We start from the raw sequence: 23364 nt of genomic DNA, 5'->3' as shown, positions 1-23364 counted from the left end.
CCCTAAATTCAGAAAAGTGGCACATAAAATCGGGGTGACATAACAGGAACTTCTCAGGAGGCTTTTCAGCCTGTGACTCTGCTGTAAAATGTGAGAACAGCAAACACAGTATTACAGTTCAGAGAGAGAAGAAAAACAAAATCATCCAGGTGAGCATGATCTGATCTCTCTATTGTGCAAGGCTTTGAGAACAAACAGGCGAGCAAGAATACAAAAGAAAATGCATCATGAGTTCTTTGCTGAGTCGATTTCAACAGACCGACCTGATGAAATGGGGTTTCTTAGTAAAGAGGAGGTGTCAGAGCTCATCAAATGCACTTCAAGAACATTATGAGTAAAATGTTCACAAAAAACTACTTTAGATGAGGTGGAGGGGATTGATAAAGGCACTGCAAATTGGCTGAAGTATAACCTTGAAAGGGAAAGTGTCAGGTAGGAGGGAGGTTACTGAGAAATTTTCTGAAGGGTCATTCTTAGAACAAAATTTTAATTGTGAAAAGGTGTTGTGCTGGACCCAAAGCTAGCACATGCCATTGATACAGCAAAAGGTTGAGGTAACACACAGAAAGAACTGGGTCGTCATAAGGACTGGAGTTATAGAAATGAGATTCACAGCACAAAAAATCATGAGATTCATTGTGTAAAGTTGCTCACGGTGTGAAATTGTGGCTCAAATGCAGGAAGGCTAAACCCAAGACTCTGCTTTTGCAAATACCTTTTGAAGGGTAAAAAGAAAAGCTGTATTAACCTGGTCACACAGAGATCTGGGCCAATAATTTGATGTAGCTGTGGAGAAGGCAAATGCAACGGAGGCATCAAACTCCTCTGGATAGATTCAGCACAAACAAACTCTGGATAGAAACAGCACAGAACTCACGCATTTGCAGGTATCTTTCTTGTCCTGAGGAGCCCAAATACAGATGCAGGAGTCCAGATGCAGTCCCGTAAGCACCAAGCAGAGGGAAATAATCACTTCCCTTGATCTGCTGTCCATGCTTTTGCTGATACAGTCCAGCACATGGCTGGCCTTCCCAGCTGCAAGGATACCCTGCTGACTCATTGAATGGAATGTTTGTGGCTGGTGATGTTACTGGAAAGAAGACGTTTTGGAAAAAGGATGTGGATTTATACAGTGAAAAGGAGGAAATGTCACCCTGAGGGAAGATAAGGAGCCAAAGCAGAGTGGCTTGTCAAAGCTTTGCACTGGGAGATGAGTCAGTTCAGGGTACAAGTATCTTCACAGGGAGAATGCACCAAAAAAGCTGTTCACCTGAACAGAGGAAGGTGTAACCTACTGATGCTTCTTCTTTAAACAGACTAAACTTAGAAAGAAAGCTTAGTTTTTAGGAGTGAGAGTAACACATAATGGAAGTGGTGATGTCTTAATTTCCTGAAGTTCTTCGACTCATGACTAGATACTCTTCAACAGGGAAAATTTTCACCAAGAATGCAACTCCATGGAAGTCCGGAAGATCCAAGTGTATTTACTCCTCCTCCTTACTTTACTACTTAGAGACTTTGAGATCCTGAGCTGCCCTAGGGTGTGCCCATACTCTAATTTAAACATTGCTGTGCTCCTAAATGGTTGACCCTGTCCCAGGACCTGATGTGTCCCAGGAGTTTATTCACCAAATCCCAAGTGCAAGTTCAGGAGTTACCGTGTACCAAGGAGCATGCCCAATAGGCATTTTGGGTAGAACTACACTGTTTTGGAAGCCAATGAATTTCAATGTCAAGGTGATGATCAAACCAGGCCTTCTGGTCTGTGGACCAGGAGATGGGCTGTGGTGTTATTTAGTTTGTAGCAAATGAAGATGTTTGAGCAGCTCAGCAGAAAAGCAGACAGCAAGATGAACAAAGGCTGCATCCTTGTTGCCACAGCTGAGCTAAGCTATCCTTTTGCCATCTCCTTGCTGCACAGCATAAGGCTCCACTGACTTAGACATGCCAAGGACTTGGATTCAAATTTTCAACTGCAAAGAGCCAGAGGAGAGGAGTCAGGACATCCTAATTCCTTTCACTGTCTCGCTGTCTGAGCCATTCATGCCCTTGTCTTTCCCTCTTCTGGTTTAAATGAAGTAGGAGCAGTGGAAAAAGGGAGGTCCTCTGGGTACCATGAGCCGCAGATCACATCTTGCTGGAAGAACTAGGTGAGGACCTTTATCTGCTTGTATGATAACTTACAACAGAAGGGTTTCACAGACAGCTTGTAGGTATCTGGATACCACAGACAGCTTGTAGGTACCTGGATACCCTTGAAAGGCAATAGGATATGATGGGATGGGATAGGACGGGACAGGCCAGTTTTCTTAGTGCCCTCCTTCCCCCTTGAAAATGTGCCCAAAATAATTTAATACAGGTGAAAAACAAGTGGTCTAGCTTAAAACCAGCAAAGACCATCATTCTTTAAATTGCTAGATGACTTCTCCCTAGTTTTAAAGAGGTGTCAAGGTACCCGCTTTCTACTACTGCATCCATTGCACCTGTCTTTCCTGGAGCACCGCATCAGCAGTATCATACAAGTCTAACTAATCTGGCAATTGCCATTACTGCACAGTAGAAATCCTCCATGCCCCATACTCTGAAGTAGGCTAGACCAAGTCTGTGTTCACTGGTAAGTATTTTGGGAAAGATTTGCAAAAACTGGTTATTGCAAGGTAACGAGCAAGGGAAAATAAGCCCAGATTTATATCATGATGATGGACTATACATTTCTTATTACCACTCTTGAAAATATTTAATTTACAGAGGTGGTACAGAGGCGGCCTGTGTAAACAGAACAAGGATCACAGAGGTCACTATGCTTACCAGGAAAAAGCTGGAAAGAAATAAGCCCCATGAAAACATCTGTGCAAGGTATGCCTGGGGAAAAACAATTCTAGAATTTCTGGGAGTGGAAAATTACTTACATCAAGGCTAGGTTGTATCCAATTCAAGAATACAGTGAAAAGTATGTTTTGTGAAGAAACATAAGAGATCCTTCCCCTCCTTTGCTGGTTTTTCTCCAGCTCTGCTGTTTCTCCTGTGATGCAGGTTGCTTCAGCATCTCCCAGCAGTGGTTTCTTTCATGTGTCCATAGACTCATTCAGACTTATCCTGTCTGGTCCTTGTGACTTAACTCCGAGGAGGAAATTATAGCTGTTGGGTTTGTATCCAGAAAAGATGAATCCACACAAATGCTGCAGCTCTTTGTGCTGAGCCAACATGAGCTATGAGTGTGGTGTTTGTTTGAATTCAAATGTGAATAACTTGAATGAGGGATTCCCTGTTGAACATTTATAGGAAAATACATATTCGACATCTATAAAATAAACTCTGCATCCAAAAAAAACCGCAGTTGCTTGTCAAGAAAAAAAGAAGCTGCTTAGTATAAAAGTAATGATTTTTTTTTTTTCAAAATTCCAGTAAACTGAATTACTCATTTTAAAAGGTCATGAATGGTCAGTTGCAGAAATGAGCAGAGTTATTTCCCTGTAGTGGTCGTGGGAACGAAGAAAAAGGTAGAGTGAAAAGCAAAGGGAAAAAGCAAAGAATGAAGGAGAGGGCTAGGAACGTATGAACGTGTAGTGGCAAATAGCTGGGGGGGGAGGCATGAAAAAGAGAGAAGGAACAGAGAAATCTGGAAAGAGGATAAGTGAGTGACAGGTGAGAGACTGGGAAGAGTCTTTCTCCAGTTTACTCTTCAGTAATCTTAACATTAAAAAAATTATGGCGATTGGAGACTGTATTAAAAATTGTCCCACTGCAGGTTGTCCAACAAGAAGACTCTGAACGTGATAATTCCTAATTTTAACCTTCCATCTCTGTCTGTCCTCTATAGCTTGCTAGCTGCTGTGTTACATAGGTGAGTATGGAGAAAAACAAGAGAAAAGCAAAACAGCATAGAAAATACTCATGCATGGAGGGCAGGGGAGATCTTGGTGCGCCAGCAGCAAAGAACAATACTCATCAAAACCAAAGATAGAGATATTGGTGCTTAGAAATGGACTCCTGCCATGAGCAGCACGGCAGGAGCAGAAACTTGAGCAAACCCATCTCCAAAGAGGGTTGTTTGCTTGCCAGCATGTGCAATGTCACCCCGACCCGCTGGTCCCACTCACAAAGGCACCTGGCAGCCGTGCTCCAGTCGGCTTATCCTCAGCGCTCACTGGCCCTTTTCACCAACCCGGACACGCGGGGGCAATTCCCCCTCCTCCAGATCCGGCTGCCAGGGCTCTGCCACCAGCACATGTGGAGCCATCGGGCATGGCTCTGCTCGACCCAGCGCCAGCCAGGGCTGCCGACAGCGGAGCTGCTCCCCGGAGGTGCAGGAATGAAGCCTGGGCACCTTTCTGATCAGCTCTGGACGCGGCCTGCAAGGCACAGACACAATGCACAGACTTGGGCAGCAAATCTATCCCGCAGGATAGTTTTCAGGGTTCATCCATCCCCAACCAGTGCATTGGCAGTGAGATTCCTCAGGGCCTCAGGGGTCTCCCCCAAACACAGTGCTCTACAACATTTTCATCACACTCATTTGGCTGGGTATTTTGTCTCAATTTTGTTTTGGTTTGGTTTTTCCACCCCCAGTATTGATCATTGCCTAAAGGAAATGAAGTAAAAATGGTTTATGAACAGGAGTTAATAAATTTCCTGTTACCATGGTGATGGTAGGAAGACATCTCAGAAAGCTGTTCTTAGTCCTGAACTATCCAGGGTCTTCATTAACAAATTGCATAATGGAATAAAAATTGTGCTTGCCGAATCTGAAAACAGCAGGCTGAAAGGGAATGCGGCACATTAGAAGACACTGGAGACTGACATTTTTTTGCAAAAGACAGGAACAATCAGTGTAGAAGGTAAAATGAGCAGTATCTGTCAATGCAGTGGTTCTGCAGGTGAGGTCTGGGGCTGCAGTGGGCAACAAGGTCGCACAGTGGTACAATGCCATCCTACTATGGAAAAGGCAGAAATCATTCCTTCTAAAAAAATCAACAGGATTATCACTTGTCAGGCACTTAAGTGAATCCATTTATTGCTCCAAACTGCTAGACTTCCAGGTAGTGTGCTTTTTTACTGCTTAGGGCACCATACTTCAAGATAAGGTGGAATAGTTAGAGAGACCCTAGAGCTGAGATGGTTAAGGGACCAAGAAAATACGATCTGTAACAAAAATCTGGAAGAACTGAGATCATGGTGACAGGGAAAAAAAAAAGTGGGGGACATGATGCCCCACAAATCTGAAATAAAGAGTACATAGGAAGGGAACAATGTGCTCCCCATGTCTAGGGCGGTGCAGATGAGAAATAGTGGGCTGAAACTGCAATGATGACAGTTCAGTGTTGTCTACAGGACAGCATTTCTAGTGGCACAGAGAATGATGTCCTGAAGGAGGGGAGCTGATGCAGGGGACACCAGTTGTTGGTATTCCCAAAGACGCTTTACATCTTTCCAAGAGGAATGATTATGGTTGTGAGGAGCTCTGCCTGGGGGATGTGGGGCAATGACTCTGAGGACATCTACAGTTCCATGCATTTTTGGTAACAACACATAATCATCATGGTTGCATCTATGTTGGTAAACTGAATGATACCAGGGCCCACTTGGTGGTCCTAAGGCTGGTGGGTGTACCCTAGCCACATCTATAGTATTAAACTCTCTTCCAATCAAAGCAGGATGACCACATCCTTGTCATGTTGGAAATCATACCTGTCCCATGGAGACATATGAAGTGCAGTGGGAAATGCATTTGCAAAAGTCTCAAGTGACCTCAGAAAAAAGCATGGCCAGGGCTGTGCTACAAATTTACCAGTGGGGACAGCCAGCTTGCTGTGTCAGGCTTCAGCACAGTTTATTTGTAAGTCAACCACAGAAGAGTAAATCATGCTATAGAATCATAGAATCATAGAATTGTTTAGGTTGAAACAGACCTTTAAGATTATCGAGTCCAACTGTTAACCCAGCACTGCCAAGCCCACCACTAACCCATGTCCCTAAGTGCCACGTCTACATGTCTTTTAAATACCTCCAGGGATGAGGAGTCCACCACATCCCTGGGCAGCCTGTGCCAGTGCTTGACCACCCTTTCAGTGAATTATTTTTTCCTAACACCCTATCTAAACCTCCCCTGGTGCAATTTGAGGCTGTTTCCTCTCGTCCTGTCGCTTGTTACTTGGGAGAAGAGACTGACCCCACCTCACTACACCCTCCTGTCAGGTAGTTGTAGAGAGTGAGAAGGCCCCCCCTGAGCCTCCTTTCCTCTGGGCTAAACACCCCCAGCTCCCTCAGCCGCTCCTCATCAGTCTGGTGCTCTGGTCCCTTCCCCAGCTTCGTTGCTCCCTTCTTATCAGGCACTCATCTAGCCAAGTGTCTTCGGTCTGACAGTGGTGAATAGATGATGCTTAGACAAGTGGAAGAACATGGCAAACAAAGAGCAGATGTGTTTGGAAACCCATCCAGTTCCAGTAGTCTAGGGTTTAGGGGTTGTTGAGTTTGATATGGATCCTTATAATTGTACTGAGTGCCCCTCAATGGATTTTATGGATCTCATGAAGAAAGTATAGAATAATACAGGGTGGAAGGGAGCTCTGGGGGTCATCTGGTCCATCCAGCTGCTCAGAAAAGAGAAAATTTCAAAGTTAGATTGACTTCCCTACTTGCTTTCTTAGCACATTTACAATTTCTTACTCCACAATATCGATGGTAATGAGTTGCACCATCCTGTTGTGTGCAGTGTGGAAGAAAAACGTCTTTGTTCACTACATCACCCTTTTGTATGACATCTACTTCTCTGGTTGAGAGAAATGGGAAATCATAGTTGTCTTTTTGTTACGACAGTTACTGTTTTGACACTGCTGTCACATATTCCCATATACCCATCTTCTCCTATGGTGGAAGAGTCCTGGTATAATTACTATCTCACTGTCTGAAAATAAGCCCCCAGCTTTCACCATCCTTGCTGCCATCCTCTGTACCTCTTCTTGTCCTACTCTACATGTGCAGAGACAGGGACACCAAGCAGCGTGCACAGTACATACCGTGAGGTACCCTCGAAACTGTTACAGAGACACACCAATTTTTGCCAGTGCCCATTCTAGCAAATCCTAACACTCAAATTCCCTTTCTGACTGCCTCTAGATGCTGAGGTGACTTTTTCTTCTGAAGTGCTCTTTGGGAGCACCTCTTTCCTGGAAAGTGAAAGTAAGTTTGCCACCACTGAGTCACGTTTGCTATCTGCTTATGCTGCCACTCAGTGCTGAGACCCTTCTGCCTTGCAGGCTCCTTTCAGTCAGCTTTCATTTCACTGTTCTCAGTAACCTTCTGCCAGCCTCAGAGCTCCCCTGGCAGCAGGGATCAGGCTATCTCCACCCCAGAAACTAAGCACACTTGAGACACCAGAGCTGTCTGGAGGATTTGTGAGGAAGAAGTGATGGCTGAAGTGCCTGCAAGTGGTTGGCTCATCCAGGCTCCTGGGAAAAGGCTCTCAGTTTCAGTGCTTCTGCCCATCAGTGGGGTGAGAGGGGGCAACAGAACCGGCTACATTGAACATGGCATTTGCTAAATTTATCAGATGGATTTTTGCAGTCATAATTCCCAAGAGGGTGATACATGGGCATCAGGTCCTTCCCGAGTCAGGGCTGCTCACATCAGGGCCCCTCTCAGCTTGTCCAGCTCCTGATAGTGACAGATCTAGACAACAGAGGGAGGGTTATCGGTGCATCATGGCCATGGCTCAGCCCTATTGCATGCAGTTGCATCCCTGCCAAAGGTTGAGAACGACCTGAAGTCCTTTGATATTGATCTTGTTTCCTATAAGGTCCCTCTGCCCTAGCAGATCTATCTACTCACCATTCACTCCTGTCACACTCCATGGTTTTCATTTGAATTGGGTAGTGATACCAGACCTGGGGAGAGCAGGGGTTTGCCAGCATACCTAGATGTTGGGTGGAGGGGCTGGTGTTTGTGTTGTGCAGTGACCCATGAGGGAGGTCCCGTGAGCAACAGGACCTCCTCCAGAACCCTCCTCTCTGCTCAGAAATGCACAATAAATGTGAGGCCTTGCCACTCAACAGCTCCCAGCTCAGGCTCTCTCTGACCCTCCTCTCTCCAGCCTTGCTGAGATCCCAGCTCAACTCCAGCCATGAAGTTCCTCTACCTCGTCTTCGCTGTCTTCCTACTGGTCTCCTTGGCTGCCCCAGGTAAGAGGGTGAATTGCATTGGAAGGTGACCTGGCCAATGGTGGGAGAACCAGAGTGAGTGAGTGGGACATGTTTGATAGGCAGCTTGAGCAAATGTGGTCTCTGTTGGCCTTAAAGGTGGTGATTTTGTTGGCCACATAAATGTGTAGCACTTTAGGTATACAGTCGGGTGCTGGTCTCCTGCAAATGTGCTGATGACTTGGTTACCCCAGGTTGTCTTAAATGGGGCTTTATGTTCCTGTGCAGACAGATGAGTCTTTAAAGAAAAAATCACTTTTAAATACCCTGAGGGTCATTTAAGATGTTTTAGATATTTTTGACACCTTCTAGGCCAAGGTGAGCTGAGCCCTGGTGTAATTATTTTAGCCACGGAGTACCAAGTGAGTGCTGGGTACCTTTTTCAGAGACACCAGCCTCCTGGATGTTTACTCTGCTCAGATGATGCCACCTTTTGTGTCAAACCAGTTCTGAGTGTATCTTTAGGGTCCAGTTCCCTTGCATTTTGAATGTGCAGTGCTGGCAGGTATCCCTCCAGTTCTGCTTCTTGCCACCCTCTTCAACAGACAAAAGGGAGACTGGGGGCTCAGAAGGGCTCCCAGTCCAATATCCATTCACTCTGGACATAATTCCCAGCTATTTTGGGCGCTTGGTGTTTGGCACTTGAATCTCTTTTAACACATGGAGGTCAGATTTTGGTTACCACAGGAACTGCCACCTGTGAAACCCTCCATATTTTTTGGAACACCAACTCATTTTTATGAAATAAGTTTGATGTGGCTTTTGCCAGTTTTTTTTTTGAGACCACTGATCCTATCCCTTAAGAAGAGGTGCAAGACATGTCACCAGCCGGGGGGAGAGGGATGCACAAGGAGTTTCTCAGGCTTGTGCTCTTCCAGGTTCCTCCCTGCTTTGGGGCTGGGCTTGGGCAGGAGTGTGGATGTGTGGGAGAATGGAGCAGGACCTCCCTAGAGGCAGGGTCCCATCCTTCTGACCGCTGCCGCACCTAGACCTGGAGGTGGTGGGAGGGCTCGGCAGTGGGGAGCAGAGGCACCTACCCTGACCCAACCACTCTCCCCTGCCTCCCCCTTGCAGGCTACGGGCAGATAAGGAAGCACTGCCCCAAGGTGGGGTACTGCTCCAGCAAGTGCAGCAAGGCGGATGTGTGGTCCTTCTCCTCCGACTGCAAGTACTACTGCTGCATCCCACCCGGCTGGAAGGCAAAATAGGAGCTGAAGAGGAAGCACCTGGGGAAGAGGAGGCACCGTGGAGGCTTTAGGAGCATCTTCTCGACTGCCTAAGCTGATTGTCATCCCCTCCTCTCAATAATTAAAAAGAGAAAAAAAAGGAGATGTAACTGTGGTGCGTGTGGTGTGGTTACTTGTGTCCCCATGATCCCACATAAAGCATTAGGACAGGTTCTCCAAACACAGCCCAAAAGGGATATCAGCAGCATGTCTCATTGTTCTTTTTGCACAAAATTCATGACAAAAGTGCTAAACATATGGAGTTTTCCTCTCTGTTTCCCACAGTGAATTCAGTCAATGGTGGGTGAAAAAGGCCTGGTTGGAAGAACACCCTCTTGGGTGTCCCTTTCCCCACTGAGCCTCACAGCAAAACCTGTGGGTCTCGTGTGGGAGAGAGCCTGGTTCAGCCCCAGGGCTCAGAAAATCAGTATGCATCTGAGATCCTGGCAGGACTGTTGTTATCATGATGGGGTAATGAGCAGGAATGGATGGGTGCAATACTCCACATTCCCTTCAGCATCTTCCAGAGACCTCTAGAAGAACCTTTGGGAGAGCACTGTTCCTTCCATCTATTTCCCAAAGGCTTCTCTACTGAGACCACCCACAAGAACACCTATTGGAGTCATACACAGGTGCCTGCTGTGGGCATACAGCTGCCCTAGAGGGGTCTGTAAGAGGGCTATTTGCAGCAGCCTTTTCTGCTGTGGTGATTATGTCCATCCTTATCTGTCTCGGCCTCTGGAGTCACCGCAGGTACCTTCCATATTGAAAACTGCATCAATGTCTTTTTAACGATGTCCTGTTTCATGTTCCTGTGTCCTAGCTGTGGTTTTGACCAGGTAATGATCAGGTGATGATCAGGCATACTGAAATCTTGTAGCATCTGAAGGTGTGGATTGTGTGGGGAAAAAGGCACAGATTGGAGAAACCCAGGAATTGTAAGGGAACACAATGAAACAAAGCAAGGATTGGTGAAAGCGAAAAATGTAGATAGAGGGACCTGAAAGGGAGCACTGAGAGATGACCCAGCAATGACCAGCAATTGCTGAAGGCGTTCAAGGAGCTACCTGCAAGCATGATAAACCCACACCAGCCTGTGGCAAGCTTCCACCTCCTCCTCTTCCAGTAAAGACACAGCCAGCACAAATAAAGCCGATACCATTCCCAATGACCTCCATGGACCTTGGGTGGGGAATGGATAAATGGAAAGGGAAAGAGAAACACATAACCTAAATCTCTGCAGCAGATTAGAAAAGGGACTGCCAAGTGCCTATTTTGTTTTCCCGCTCAGTCATTCCTAGAAGAGGAACAAAATCCATCTCTGACAGCTTCATCTCTGACCTCCCAGTGAACTTCAGTGTTGTCAAAATACCTTCTCACCAACTCTGGAGAAACTGTAGTTCTCTATGTTTTAAAATTAGGCCACTGTTAATAATTTCTTTCAGGATGTTCTCTGTGACACTGATCCAGGACTTGACTTGGTGTATATGAGCCCAAGTCTTGAATCACCAATGTGTCTTGATACCCTGAAGTCACTGTGGAAATTCCCAGTTTCAGGAGAGGATCTTTCCTCAGTTGTCATCTGTAACACCTTTCTAATGCATTTTCTTTGACAAGTGGATTTAATAAGAAAAGCGAAAAATGTGAGGGGTCTTAATACTTGGGGTTCACAGGGGTCCAGACAAATCTGGAAAAGAAACCACGTTTTTTGGTGATACAGAGAAACCCTTGTATTTATAGACCACAACAGAACATTCATGGGTGGGATAATGACATGATCGTGAATTGCTGTTGTTTTTCATCTAAACCCACATCACTTTAATGCAATAATTTATTCACCCTTCCCATGTGAAGCTTTCATTGTGTTCCATGGGTTGAAAGGGCAGGTATTTTGGGAAAAAAAACCCTACTCTTTGTCTTTCCTATCTGGCAGCTAGAGTAACTTGAGGAAGTCTGGTAAGTACCAATTAAAACAGCACCATAAATCGCAGCTCCAAAAGAAATGGTGTTTTTCTGAGCCCTGCTTCTAGAAGTTGCAGGTGATAATAGGTTGGACCCTGGTTGTAAGATTCTGCACCCACCCGCCCCCCCCCCCCCCGTTTTCCTCTGTATTTTATTTTCAATGTCACGTAATGACTTCTGCAGAAACATTTTAAAGGAAACAAGCTGCATAGGGCAGCAAAGAAACACTTTCCACACAAATCTGGAGATACCATATTGTCTGGTATTATACATTTTAAAGATCTGTCTTTTCTTGTAGTGACAGTCAGTACATCTGCCCTGGAAGAAAGAGGAATGCCAGGCATAATGAAAACGTCTGGCCCAATGATTCGTGTTAATATGCCCATCTGCTTCTCTGTCACTCGTGCCTACATAGAATCGCAGGCGGCAACTGGGGCAGAGTCGGCACCGGCTTTTTTGCATCAGGATGCAGACCTTTCTGGTTGAGCGCAGTTTGTATAAATAGCAAAGCAATGACCCGTCAGGGCCTTTTCTAATTGATGCTTCCTCGATAAGAAGGAGACTGAAGGCTCACCAGATCTCAGATTTCACTCTCCAAACGGTGCATGTGAGTCTCAATGCCTCTAACTCTTCTCTCTTCTTGCATGGGGATATTAGCTGTCATTAAGAGGACGTAAGCACTTTCTCCCTGAAACGGGAACACCAAAAAAGAGTGAACAGAAAATCTCAAAATGTCTGGCTGAAATTGCCAAGATTTATCAAGCAATACAGTGTAATGATCACAGAATCATAGGACCATAGAATGGTTTGGGTGGGAAGAGACCTTAAAGACCACCCAGTTCCACCCCTTGCCACGGGCAAGGACCCCTGCCCCCAGCCCAGGCTGCCCCCAGCCCCGTCCAGCCTGGCCTTGAGCCCTGCCAGGGATGGGGCACCCACAGCTGCTCTGGGCAGCCTGGGCCAGCGCCTCGCCGCCCTCACAGGGAAGAATTTCTGCCTCATCTCTCATCTCCATCTCCCCTCTCTCATGTAAAGCCATTCCCCCGTGTGCCATCGCCACCTGCCCTTGCCCAAAGCCCCTCCCCAGCTTTCTTGCCGGCCCCTTTAGGCACTGGCAGGTGCTCTAAGGTCTCCCCGCAGCCTTCTCCTCCCCAGGCTGAGCCACTCCAGCTCTCCCAGCCTGTCCCCACAGCAGAGCTGCTCCAGCCGTCTGATCATCACTCTGTCTTCCTTGCCTTAATACTTGAATTCCCAGTCTCTACTGGGCAATGAAATAGCCACCACAGAGCCATTCATTTCACATATAAAATTAGTTTGATTTTTCCTGTGTGCATCACTCTACATTGATCTGCACTGAATTTCATCAGCCAGTTTACGAGCCAGCCACTGAAACCAGCGAGATCCTTTCACAGCTATCACCTTTATTACCCTGAATAATGCAGCACCAGTAACAAATTCTGCCACCTTTCCATTCAACCCCTTTTCCAGATCTTTTATGATCAAATTTAGCACTGTAGAGCCCCACAGCACTCCCTATGACTCTCCTGCAACTCGGCCCCAGAATGTTGGTCCCTGCCTCCTGCATCCCAATCTCTCTAGTCCTCAAGTCCTCCGCCTCCTTTGGCGAGCTCTAGCAGGTTTTTCCTTTGTTTTTTTTTCCTCCCACGTTATTATATTTATAACTGGCAGAATCCTGGCTTGCAATCCTGTAGAATCTTTTAAGTTGGGGTTTGCTGGTCATTCTCTGCCCCAAATTAGCATCTCCCTGTCTTTGCATGGTAAATCTTTGTGAAGCAATAGATCACACAGTGCAGTCAGGAGTGAGCTGATTTCATCCCTGAATTCCCTTAGGACTTTTGGGGAAAACAATCTGGGTGCTGGTGCTGCTCATTTCCTCTCTTCCACCTCCTTTACGTTTAAGACAAGGCCTTTGATGTGTCCCCACAAAGACGAGTTCAGCATGAAGACCTCCCTTCTTTCTTGCAAGATGAATGCAGCCGCAGATATTTCACTTGGGTTCCGTGGAGTGGCCTTAGCTTTTATAGGCTTTACTGCTCTAACCATCTCCTGCTGTACACGCTCTTCATCAGGCTTCCTGTTCCTGATGTCTTTGGGAAAAAGACTTATTTTAAGAGGTTTCTTCACCTTTTGCATGTTCTTCCTGCAATTCTCTGCTGAGTTGCCTTACTGTGTTTTACACTTTGTCAGGTACAGTTTACTATCTTTTCTATTTTCTGTGTTTGGACACAATTTCAACTGCTTCTTTCTAACAACCTCCCTCATCCCACTGTTCTGCTATGACCTTTTCCTTTTGCACTTTCTCAGGGCTTTTTTTAATAGGTGTCATACATTTTCTCTGAGTCTCCAATCAGGGGCCTTAAACAGCTCCCACAGTGCTTGCAAAGAATCTATTTGCAAGGATTTCACTCTTCGAGCTGTCCCTTTTGTCTTCTTTTTAACAATTTCCCCATTTTTATGTAGCTTCCTTCCTGAAATTAAGCACATAAGTAGTGGCCTTTTCATCCCCTGTTGCTCCTGCAAAGATGTGGAGTGTAAGTACCATATAATCTGTGCTGCAGTAGCTCTCCCAGGGTAAAACTTTGAATGAAGCCCAGTATGTTAGTCAGAACCAAGTGCTGTTTCTTGGTTATTTAGCATACCAAAGGCAGTGCTGAGAAATCACTTGTTATGTCTTTGTCTCCTACTGCTAGGTCAGTGAGCCTGGACCTGGGGTTTTCTCCCTGGAAACGTATGAAACCCCTTGTAATCCAGTTATTTATCAGTACTGGCTTCATAAGGTATAAATATTCAGCTATTTCTCCTGTTAAAGGTGGTTTCCAGGACATAAATTTGCTTCTTAGCATAGCCAGAATTTAAGATATTAACAAAGTGAAATGAGAGAGAAAGATCATATTTGTAGCAGTAATGGCGACTGACCATGCTAGGAAGAAATGTTTTCTCTTTTTCTTGGACATTTGTTCACATCTGGATACCTTTGCCCGAGAAATTAATTTCTGGGCAACCAACCCTGCCCAAGACAAGGTCTGGGTACAGTTTCTGAGATCCTCTGTACCAGAGCTCTGCTCTTAAAAGGCAACTATGTCTGCCAACCCCACTTTGCACCATTGTACCCAAAGAACCATCCAACATGCCGCAAGTCATACACTTTCAGGGTGATGCTGTAAAATGTGTGATGTTGGGGGTTACTGGTTTAAACTATGCTTTTTCACAACCACCTTCTGAAAGCCTGAAGCCCCCATGAGCACCTTCCAGGTTGTTTTTTTTTTTGATGCTCAGCTTCATGATGCCAAGAGGAAGGTTTAGTACTTCTTGTTGGTGTAACAGCTGAATATTTCTCTCTCATTATGCCAGTCTGTTACTGATTTTTGAGACACCAGAGTACAATACCTGCCATTTTTACATTTTTTTTTCTTTTGTACATGTTACCACTGGTATGTCTCTCCTCCCTGCTTTCAGTGTGTGTGCAAATAAGACTGAAGCGCTCTCTGAAAGCTTGTGGTTCCTATGTGGTCCTGGAGTGACAGCCTTTGTGATCAAAAAGTTACTGTTACTGGCCATCCTTAGAAGAGACCAGTCAATTTTTTGTTCCCATCAGTTCCTGTCTTGCCTCCGAAAACAGGCATTGAAAATCTCTTGGATGCCATTCACAGAGGGGCCTTTGATTCTCTTTGGTGGAGAGCAGCATGTCCATGCAAGAGAGACCACACTTTTGCAGCCAAAACATTTGCTTTAAGCAGCTGGTGTCGCTCACTCCTTGCTCCTTACTTGCTGCTTCTGAAGATGAATGCATAGTGTCTGCAGGATGCTCTACAATTGCAAGAAGAGATGAGTGGCCCAGTGAGGTTTGGGACATACATTTTTGGGCTGTCAGGACAGGGCAAACACAGTTTCTTTTTTCCTTCAAGTGCCTTTCACTGTGGAAATATTAGATAGCTACACTGCTCTTCTGAAAGAGGTGAAAAAGCAAAAGCCATATTTAACGTTAGCACAAAGTGCACGTGCACAAAATGTTAACTGCTCTGTGTAGCAGGGCTGCACCCCGCCTGCCTTCCTTGCTTCTGCGGGAAGGGGAGGAAAGAGCCAGTTGCAGTGGATGAAGCCCCAGACTGCAACACATGCAGCTCCTGTGGCTGGGAAATGCAAGGTGAGCATTCAGGGCACCTGGGCAGAAGAGGCTAGGCAATTTCTTTCTGCCTTTCTTTCTTTTCTTTTTTTTTTCTTTTCTTTTTTTCTTTAGGAAAAACCCTACATCATGTTTTTGAGAGATTCTCTACTGCAGGGAGCACTGGATTCCTCTGGGAGATCCCAGGTCCATTCTTCCGTCAAGAGAAGAGGTGGTTTCTGAAAGTGAAGGAAGCCTGTCTCCCTCCCTCCTTGCATTATACCCATGTCAAATTCCAGGCTGAAACCCCCAAAACAGGACCCATGCCTTCCCTCCTGTTGTTTAGTGCAGTTGGAGGGTCCCTCTGATCCCCAAGAGGCTGCAACGAGGTACCCCAGGAGGTTACACAGCTGCAGATGATGGGCAGTAACAGCGCAAACAATCATTCTCCTAACAACAGAAATTCCAAATAAACGTCTGGTGTTGGAAACCTTTAGCTGCAGAAACATTTTGAAGGCTGGAGATGCAGCAGAGCAAGAGACACCACTTCAAAAACCCATTTTGTAGTTCATTCACTTTCACGTGGCTTTTCACTCTCCTCACACAATTCTTATTTTCTTTTTTTTTTTTTTTTCTTGTGGGAGTATGGGAAAAAGACAACAAAGGGTTGTTTTTTTGTTGTCATTCAGTGTCTCCTTTTGCAACTTTTACTACTTTATCAAACTTTCAACCTTGTGTGTTTGTGAACTCTTCTCACCAACACATAGCTGGTTTAGGTGAATTTTCCTTCTTTTGTATAACTTGTTTGGGATCAGGTGGGGGTCGAGAAATTGCTGCTTTAAAGATGACAGTCTGTGGTTCTCAATGGGCCATCCTGTACCAAGTGTGACATTTACCTGCTGCCTATCCCTGCCGGATCTCAGCCTCTGTCAGCTGGATGTTAACCCCCTCACACTCAGTATTTCACAGTGTGCACCTAGTTTGGAAAGAGACATATTTGTCTTCTCAAGAAAAATAACAGAAGAAATCTCACAGCTTTAGCAGGATTCCTATACCTCTGGTCAGTCTTTAAACTGAGAAAGCTTTTAAAGGTGTCAGATTTCACATTTATCCTGTGTCCTAAGGATAAAATAAAGGAACAGGAGGATGCTCACTAGGTTATTTCTCTTTGCCTCAAAATTGCCTGGTACACAGTCATTTGGACCATGGTGGCTGGTGGCGAGGCTCTTGGAGCACCCTAAATTGCATGTACAGACACAAAGCGTGGATTCACCTCTCCAGCAGGCAGCAGGCACGCCTTCAGGCACCGCGTGTTCAGACTCCCCTGGCAATTGGAGGAGTTTTGAACAAATACAGAAATTAACCTTAGGAAGAAACGACTTTTCCCCGCAACTCTGTGTACTAGTTGCAGTGCTAAGATCTCTGCTGACCATGGAGGATGCTGCAGAAGAGAGGAGACACAGACCTTCCCCCTGCAGAAATTAAGCAGCCTTTCCGCAAGAGGAAGAGGTCTGTATCACCTCTCTTCCCCTGCAGCATCCTTCAGTGCAACAAATACCAGTACAGCAGCCTTTTTATGAGTTTGAAAGGCACCATGGCTGGAAGGAAACTTGTCCTATTTCCTGGAGAGTTGGGGCTGTTTTCTGTCCCATGAACCAGTCAGGGAGTTAACCCTTTTTGAGACAAACACCTCACCCTCCAGTATTGCACCTAAGGCTTGTCTGGCAGCCCTTTGCCAGGATGCTCTGAGCCCCCCAATGGGACATGGCCCCATGTGTCCCTGCAGAAAGCCTCGAGTGAATGGTTCATAGGGCATAGGGAGGGGGACACCAAAGAACTCCACCTTCCCTATTCTTCCACTACCAGTGACACCCAGAGGAATAGTCTGGTCACAGGCTATGTTGAGAAGTCACTTGCCTTGTGCAAGGGTGTCCCGGACAGCCACACAACCACAAAACTCAAGTGGCTGCACTGGGATGAGGATGCTCTACAGGCACCCCCAGAGTGGGATTCTGAGGGTGCAAGGGGCAGGTGGTGGCTGTTTGCCTCCGGTCTCTATCCCCGTAGCGGGACTGGGGTCACCATAGTGGGACTGATGGGGTGCTGGGATTCAACTTGTGGAGGAGGGAGACACACTATTAGGCAGTCAGTCCTCTCCCAGACTTTGCCACCACCCTGCTTTGAAGCAATGGGAAACCCCAAATGCTTTTCTCTTCCAGCGTGTTATTTTGGTGTCACAGGTCTGGGGCTGTCAGAGGTGTGTTGAGATCATGGTCCAGGGAGGTCTGGCTGCAGAACCTCTCCCGGCACTCCCCTCCTGGGAGCTGAATGAACCACACAGCACACAGAAATCATATCTGCCCATCTTTACTTCAAAGCAGTGAACACCGTTGCGGTCACACCATGAATACAGCGCTTGGAGCTCCTCCAGAAGTGCTGTTCTTCTTCTGCAACTGGATTCTTTTGCAATCATTTCCCCTTTTTGGGTGGGGGGATGCAGCAGTACATCTTCCCACAGGACTGGCTGAAAGTCCACTCGTCCCTTTTGGCACACATGTGGGAACAGTACCCTCCACAAGTGCCCTTAGACTGCCCGTACCCTGCAATGGGAGGGAGAGAGATATGTTAAAAGAGAAAATGTCAGACATCGTAGAGCCCCAGAAGATATCTTCTTGCTGTCTCCAGGGCGGTACTGATGCACAGGATACCTTTGGGTTTAGACCCACATAGGATAGGACCCATGCTTTCTGTTGCCATTGAGCTGGGGGACCACTGGATTCTTAAAAGTCACCCCTCTCTACATGTGTCAGTACTGCAGCTTGCTGGTAATATCCGTTTGCATGAGCAAAAGAGGTAGTCTCTCAAAGCGTGGCATTCATCTCATCCCAAACTGGGTGGGCGAGCTTGGTTGAGCAAATCATCAGCCAGAGCCAGGTGCAAGTAGATCTCCACTGCCAAAGCTGGGTGAGATGAACTACCTCCCTCTGCCCCAAGGCACAAAAACTGGAGAGGGGACAGGTACCCGTACCCGAGCCTCCTGGGTCAGCCCCATTTTCTCCACCCCCACAAGTTGCCATCTTACCTGGGGTGGCCAAGGAGAAAAGCAGCAGCACAGCAAAGACCACGCAGAGCACCCTCATGCCTGGAGGCCAGCAGAGATCTCAGCACACTGGGAGCAAAGTGGGTCTGAGATGGCCACACTGGGGGACCTTGGAGGCCCTGGGTTTTATAGAGGGACTCCTGCCATGAGCAGCACGGCAGGAGCAGAAACTTGAGCAAACCCATCTCCAAAGAGGGTTGTTTGCTTGCCAGCATGTGCAATGTCACCCCGACCCGCTGGTCCCACTCACAAAGGCACCTGGCAGCCGTGCTCCAGTCGGCTTATCCTCAGCGCTCACTGGCCCTTTTCACCAACCCGGACACACGGGGGCAATTCCCCCTCCTCCAGATCCGGCTGCCGTAGAGCCATCGGGCATGGCTCTGCTCGACCCAGTGCCAGCCAGGGCTGCCGACAGCGGAGCTGCTCCCCGGAGGTGCAGGAATGAAGCCTGGGCACCTTTCTGATCAGCTCTGGACGCGGCCTGCAAGGCACAGACACAATGCACAGACTTGGGCAGCAAATCTATCCCGCAGGATAGTTTTCAGGGTTCATCCATCCCCAACCAGTGCATTGGCAGTGAGGTTCCTCAGGGCCTCAGGGGTCTCCCCCAAACACAGTGCTCTACAACTTTTTCATAGAATCACAGAACAGTTTTAGTTGGAAGGGACCTTAAAGACCATCTCGTCAAATCTCCTGCCATGGACAGGGACGCCTTCCACCAGCCCAGGCTGCTCCAAGCCCTGTCCAACCTGGCTTTGATCATTTCCAGGGATAGGGCATCCACAGCTGCTCTGGGCAACCTGTGCCACCACCTTGCCACCCTCACAGTAAAAGAATTTCTTCCTCATATCTAATCTAAATCTCCCCTCTTTCAGTTTAAAACCATTCCCCCTTGTCTTATCACTACACATCCTTTTAAAAAGCCCCTCCTCAGCTTTCTTATGAGCCCCCTTTAGGTACTGGAAGGCTGCTTTAAGGTCTTTCCAGGGCAATCTCTTCCCCAGGCTGAACAACCCCAACTCTGTCAGCCTGTCCCCACAGCAGAGCTGCTCCAGCCCTCTAATCATCTGCGTGGCCTTCTCTGGACCAGCTCCAACAGGTCCATGCCCTTCTTATGTTGTTGACCCCAGATCTGTATGCAGTGCTGCAGGGGAGGTCTCACTAGAGAGGAGCAGATGAGCAGAACCCCCTCCCCTGACCTGCTGGCCACTCTGCCTGTGATACAGCCCAGGATATGGTTGGCTTTCTGGGCTGCAAGTGCACATTGCTGGGTCATGTCCAGCTTTTTATCCACCAATACCCCAAGTCCTGCTCGGCAGGGCTGCTCTCAATCCCTTCATCCCCTAGCCTGCACTGATACCAGGGGTTACCCCAAACCAGGTTCAGGACCTCACACTTGGCCTGATTTTCATCGCATTGATTTGGCCCAAGATCTATTAGTGTATTTTGCCCAAAATCTTTCAAAAAGGACTATAATGCTGATTAAAGGAGATGTAGGAAAATATGTAAATGAAGCTAAGGTAATGAATTGCCACACCACATCTGATCAGAAATCTGTTGGGAGTCCAGTGCTATCCTGCCTAATAATTTTCATGGTTGTCTAGAGAGTGTGCTTACTAAAATTATAAATAAGAAGTCGAAAGAGACTGTGAAGCACTAGAGGACAGGATTAGAATTCTAGTGGATCTTCTCATGCTAAAGAGATAATGAAAAAAATATAATTAAGTGATAGGTAAAGCTACCTTGTCTATACAGACAAGAATAATTAGCTGGAGAATACAGAACAAGGGGTTTCTGGCTGTGTGGCAGGTCTGCAGGGAAAATTGGGCTGCAGTAGATCATAGGTAGGCACAAATGAGCAATGTCATGGTGTTGGGAAACCAGCACCAATTGTCCTACAAGTACAAACACAAGCTAAGTTTGTAAAACACTGGACGTACCTGTTGCACCATGCACCCCTTGGAAAGTGCATCCATGCAGTTTTGTACATTGTGCTTCAAGAAAGCTGTGAAAGGGCTGAAGTGAGCTCAGAAAATGACAGGAGGACAAGAAGATGTGACCTGTAAGAAAAGACTGAAGCAAGTGCAATAATGGAGATCGGGAAAGAGAGAACATAGAAAACATGACAGTCCTCAAATCCAGAAAAGGTAATACATTAGAAACATATGATCTGCTCTTGGTAGCCAGGATGAGGTCAGTGACTCCAGTTGCAGCAAGAGGTCCTCACTTGAGCTAACACAGAATCACAAATGGTCGGGGTTGGAAGGGACCCCTGGAGACCATCTAGCCCAGCCCCCTGCTAAAGCAGGCTCTCCTACAGCAAGCTGTACAGAATTGCATCCAGGTGGGTTTGAATGTCTCCAGAGAAGGAGCCTCCACAACCTCTGGGCAGCCTGTCCCCGTGCTCCATCACCCTCAAGGGAAAGAAGTTTTTCCTGCTCTCCCCACGGAGCTCCCTGTGCTGCAGTTTGTGCCCGTTGCCCCTTGTCCTGTCGCTGGGCACCGCTGACAAGAGCCCGGCCCCGGCCCCCTGACACTGACCCTTAAGGTACCTGTGTGCATCGCTCAGGTCCCCTCTCAGCCTTCTCCTGCCCAGGCTGAACAGCCCCAGCTCCCGCAGCCTTTCCTCACCAGGGAGATGCTCCAGCCCCTCATCAGCTTGGTCACCTCCGCTGGCCCCTCCCCAGCAGCTCCCAGTCTCCCTGGATCCAGGGAGCCCAGAACTGGACACATATGGGAAAGCATTTGTAATGGCAGGACCATACAGCAGAAAGGATTGAGTAAGGGGGGTTGTGGAAACACCATCACTGAAGGCCTTTACAAAAAAAAGGGACAAACTCCTGAGAATGGCAGTTAGAAATAGCGGCGATGAAGCAGATGAGGTGTACAGTCCCATCACTTTTACTTTTACTCAGTTTCTGTACTCAAATAAGATCACAAAGAGGATCATAAGGCTGAGCCAAGCCTGACTGGGGAGCCTGATCTGGGCAGAATGGAGTGCCTGGGAAGGAGTTCAAGAACAGGTGTTTTCACTCAGTAAAACTCCCCACCCTCTAGTCACATGAAGTTCAGTGACTTCCTCAAGAAGGTTTTATATCTGATTTGTTTAATTTGTACCTGCTTCATTAATTTATAAATGGCTATTTCAATACATTTGTCCTTTCAATAAATTTTGACTTCTTGAACTTCTTGAAAAAGTTCCATGTTTCAGCTATGCTCAGCATGAAAGAGGGCTTTTTTGTCTACTTTTTTGACAAATGCATGATTAACTGTTGCATGCCACCTATTTCTTGGGTGATGAAAACCAAAGAACCATAGTTCTGTCTTCCTTAGGCTTCTAAAATTTTTACAGCTTTGTGATACACCTCCACTAATAAATGTTTCTTCCCTGAGCTGAGGAGTACCAGTATTTTTTTTTTCTTAATGAAAATGGGTCCCCAGCTCTGCCACCTTTCTTTTAACCTCTTCTTGCCTGACTGCTGGCCATCAGGGATGGGGACATGAGCAGCGCACATACCACAGTGTGATACCCTACAGACCGATGCAGTGAGGCAATGTTTTCTTTTGTCTTAATAACTTCCGTAACATTTCTTAATGTACAATTTTCCTTTTTTTCTTTCTCATCTGCTGTTTTCAGAGCACTCTTTTTAAGCACTCCCAAACCTCTTTTAACTGGCTTTAGGTAATTCAGAGCTGTCATTTGTGCAGCGATTATATTTTTCTCCAGATTCACAACTTTAAACTAACTGACACTGATTCAGCATTTGACATTTTGCTGCCCTGTTACTAGTTGTTGTAAGATCCGTCTGCTGCCCTTTGCAGATTTAGGTTTGATGGTATTCAGTAATTTTGCATCAGCAGCAGCTTCTGTCCCTTCACCAGTCACATCTTTTTTTCTGGCTGTTTATAAAGCTATTAAACAGCCCAGTGAACTGAGGTTGGGAAAGCTCCTTTGTAGAGCTCTGCTCATGTTTGAAACCCCAGCTCTGTCTGGAGGGTTTGTGAGGATGAGGTGATGATCAAAGTGTCTTGCAAGTGGTCGGCTCATGCAGGCTCCTGGGAGCTGTCAGCGCCTGTGCTCCTGTCCATCCATCAGAAGGGTGAGAGGGGACAACAAAACATCCATTGAGTGTGATGTTTGCTGAATTTATCTAAGACATTTTGCAGACATGGTTCCCTTCTCAAGTGGAGATGGGAACGTGGGTCCTTTCCGAGTGAGCAGCCCCATATGGTGACCAGTCTGGACAATGGAGGGAGAGTTATCGGTTCATCGAGGCCACATCTCAGCCCTGTTGCATGCAGTTGCATCTCTGCCAGAAGTTGGGAAAGGCCCAAAGCCCTGTGATACTGATCTTGTTCTCCCCCTCATCGTTATACCTGCAGATCTTCATCAGGTCCCTCTGACCCATCAGCCCAGTCCTATCAACTCTGCTATTGACAGCTCCTATTCATTTGTGCTCTCATCAGCGCCAGTGTGCTAGAATCGTATCTGATGTTGGGTAACCAGGTCTGGGGGGAGGTGGCTGCAGCACACTTGGGTGCACATGGGAAATTCTGGTGCCTGTGCCACCCCTGCACATCCAGCCACCAACTGCACAGCTTGGATGAATTCCCACGTCTCCCCAGCACCCTCTGCTCCACAGGGAAACGCTCTATAAAAACTGCAGCCGCAGCCTCCCTGCATACCATCTCCCCCCCTCGAGCTCACTCTGACTCTCCTCTCTCCAGCCTTGCTGAGATCCAAGCTCAACTCCAGCC

At 46.9% G+C, this 23364-nt stretch overlaps 2 protein-coding genes across 2 annotated transcripts; one reads left to right on the top strand and one right to left on the bottom strand.

Annotated features, from left to right (window-relative positions):
* Window positions 1-8100: 8100 nt before the first annotated feature.
* On the top strand, window positions 8101-9403 carry LOC119149557 (cygnin). The gene is made up of 2 exons (XM_037390885.1): window positions 8101-8177; window positions 9270-9403. The coding sequence occupies exons 1-2, from the start codon at window positions 8120-8122 to the stop codon at window positions 9401-9403; spliced, it is 192 nt and encodes a 63-aa protein (XP_037246782.1). The 5' UTR covers window positions 8101-8119.
* Window positions 9404-17975: 8572 nt separating this feature from the next.
* LOC119149660 (small basic protein 1-like) lies at window positions 17976-18646 on the bottom strand. Its single transcript, XM_037391181.1, has 2 exons — window positions 18589-18646; window positions 17976-18106 (listed from the first exon to the last, which is right to left on the bottom strand). Exons 1-2 carry the CDS (start codon window positions 18644-18646, stop codon window positions 17976-17978), a joined length of 189 nt encoding a protein of 62 aa, XP_037247078.1.
* Window positions 18647-23364: the final 4718 nt, after the last annotated feature.

The sequence above is a fragment of the Falco rusticolus genome, chromosome 6 (genome assembly GCF_015220075.1).
Source record: "Falco rusticolus isolate bFalRus1 chromosome 6, bFalRus1.pri, whole genome shotgun sequence".
NCBI classification, from domain to species: Eukaryota; Metazoa; Chordata; class Aves; order Falconiformes; family Falconidae; genus Falco; species Falco rusticolus.
This window is presented reverse-complemented; position numbering and strand designations above follow the sequence as displayed.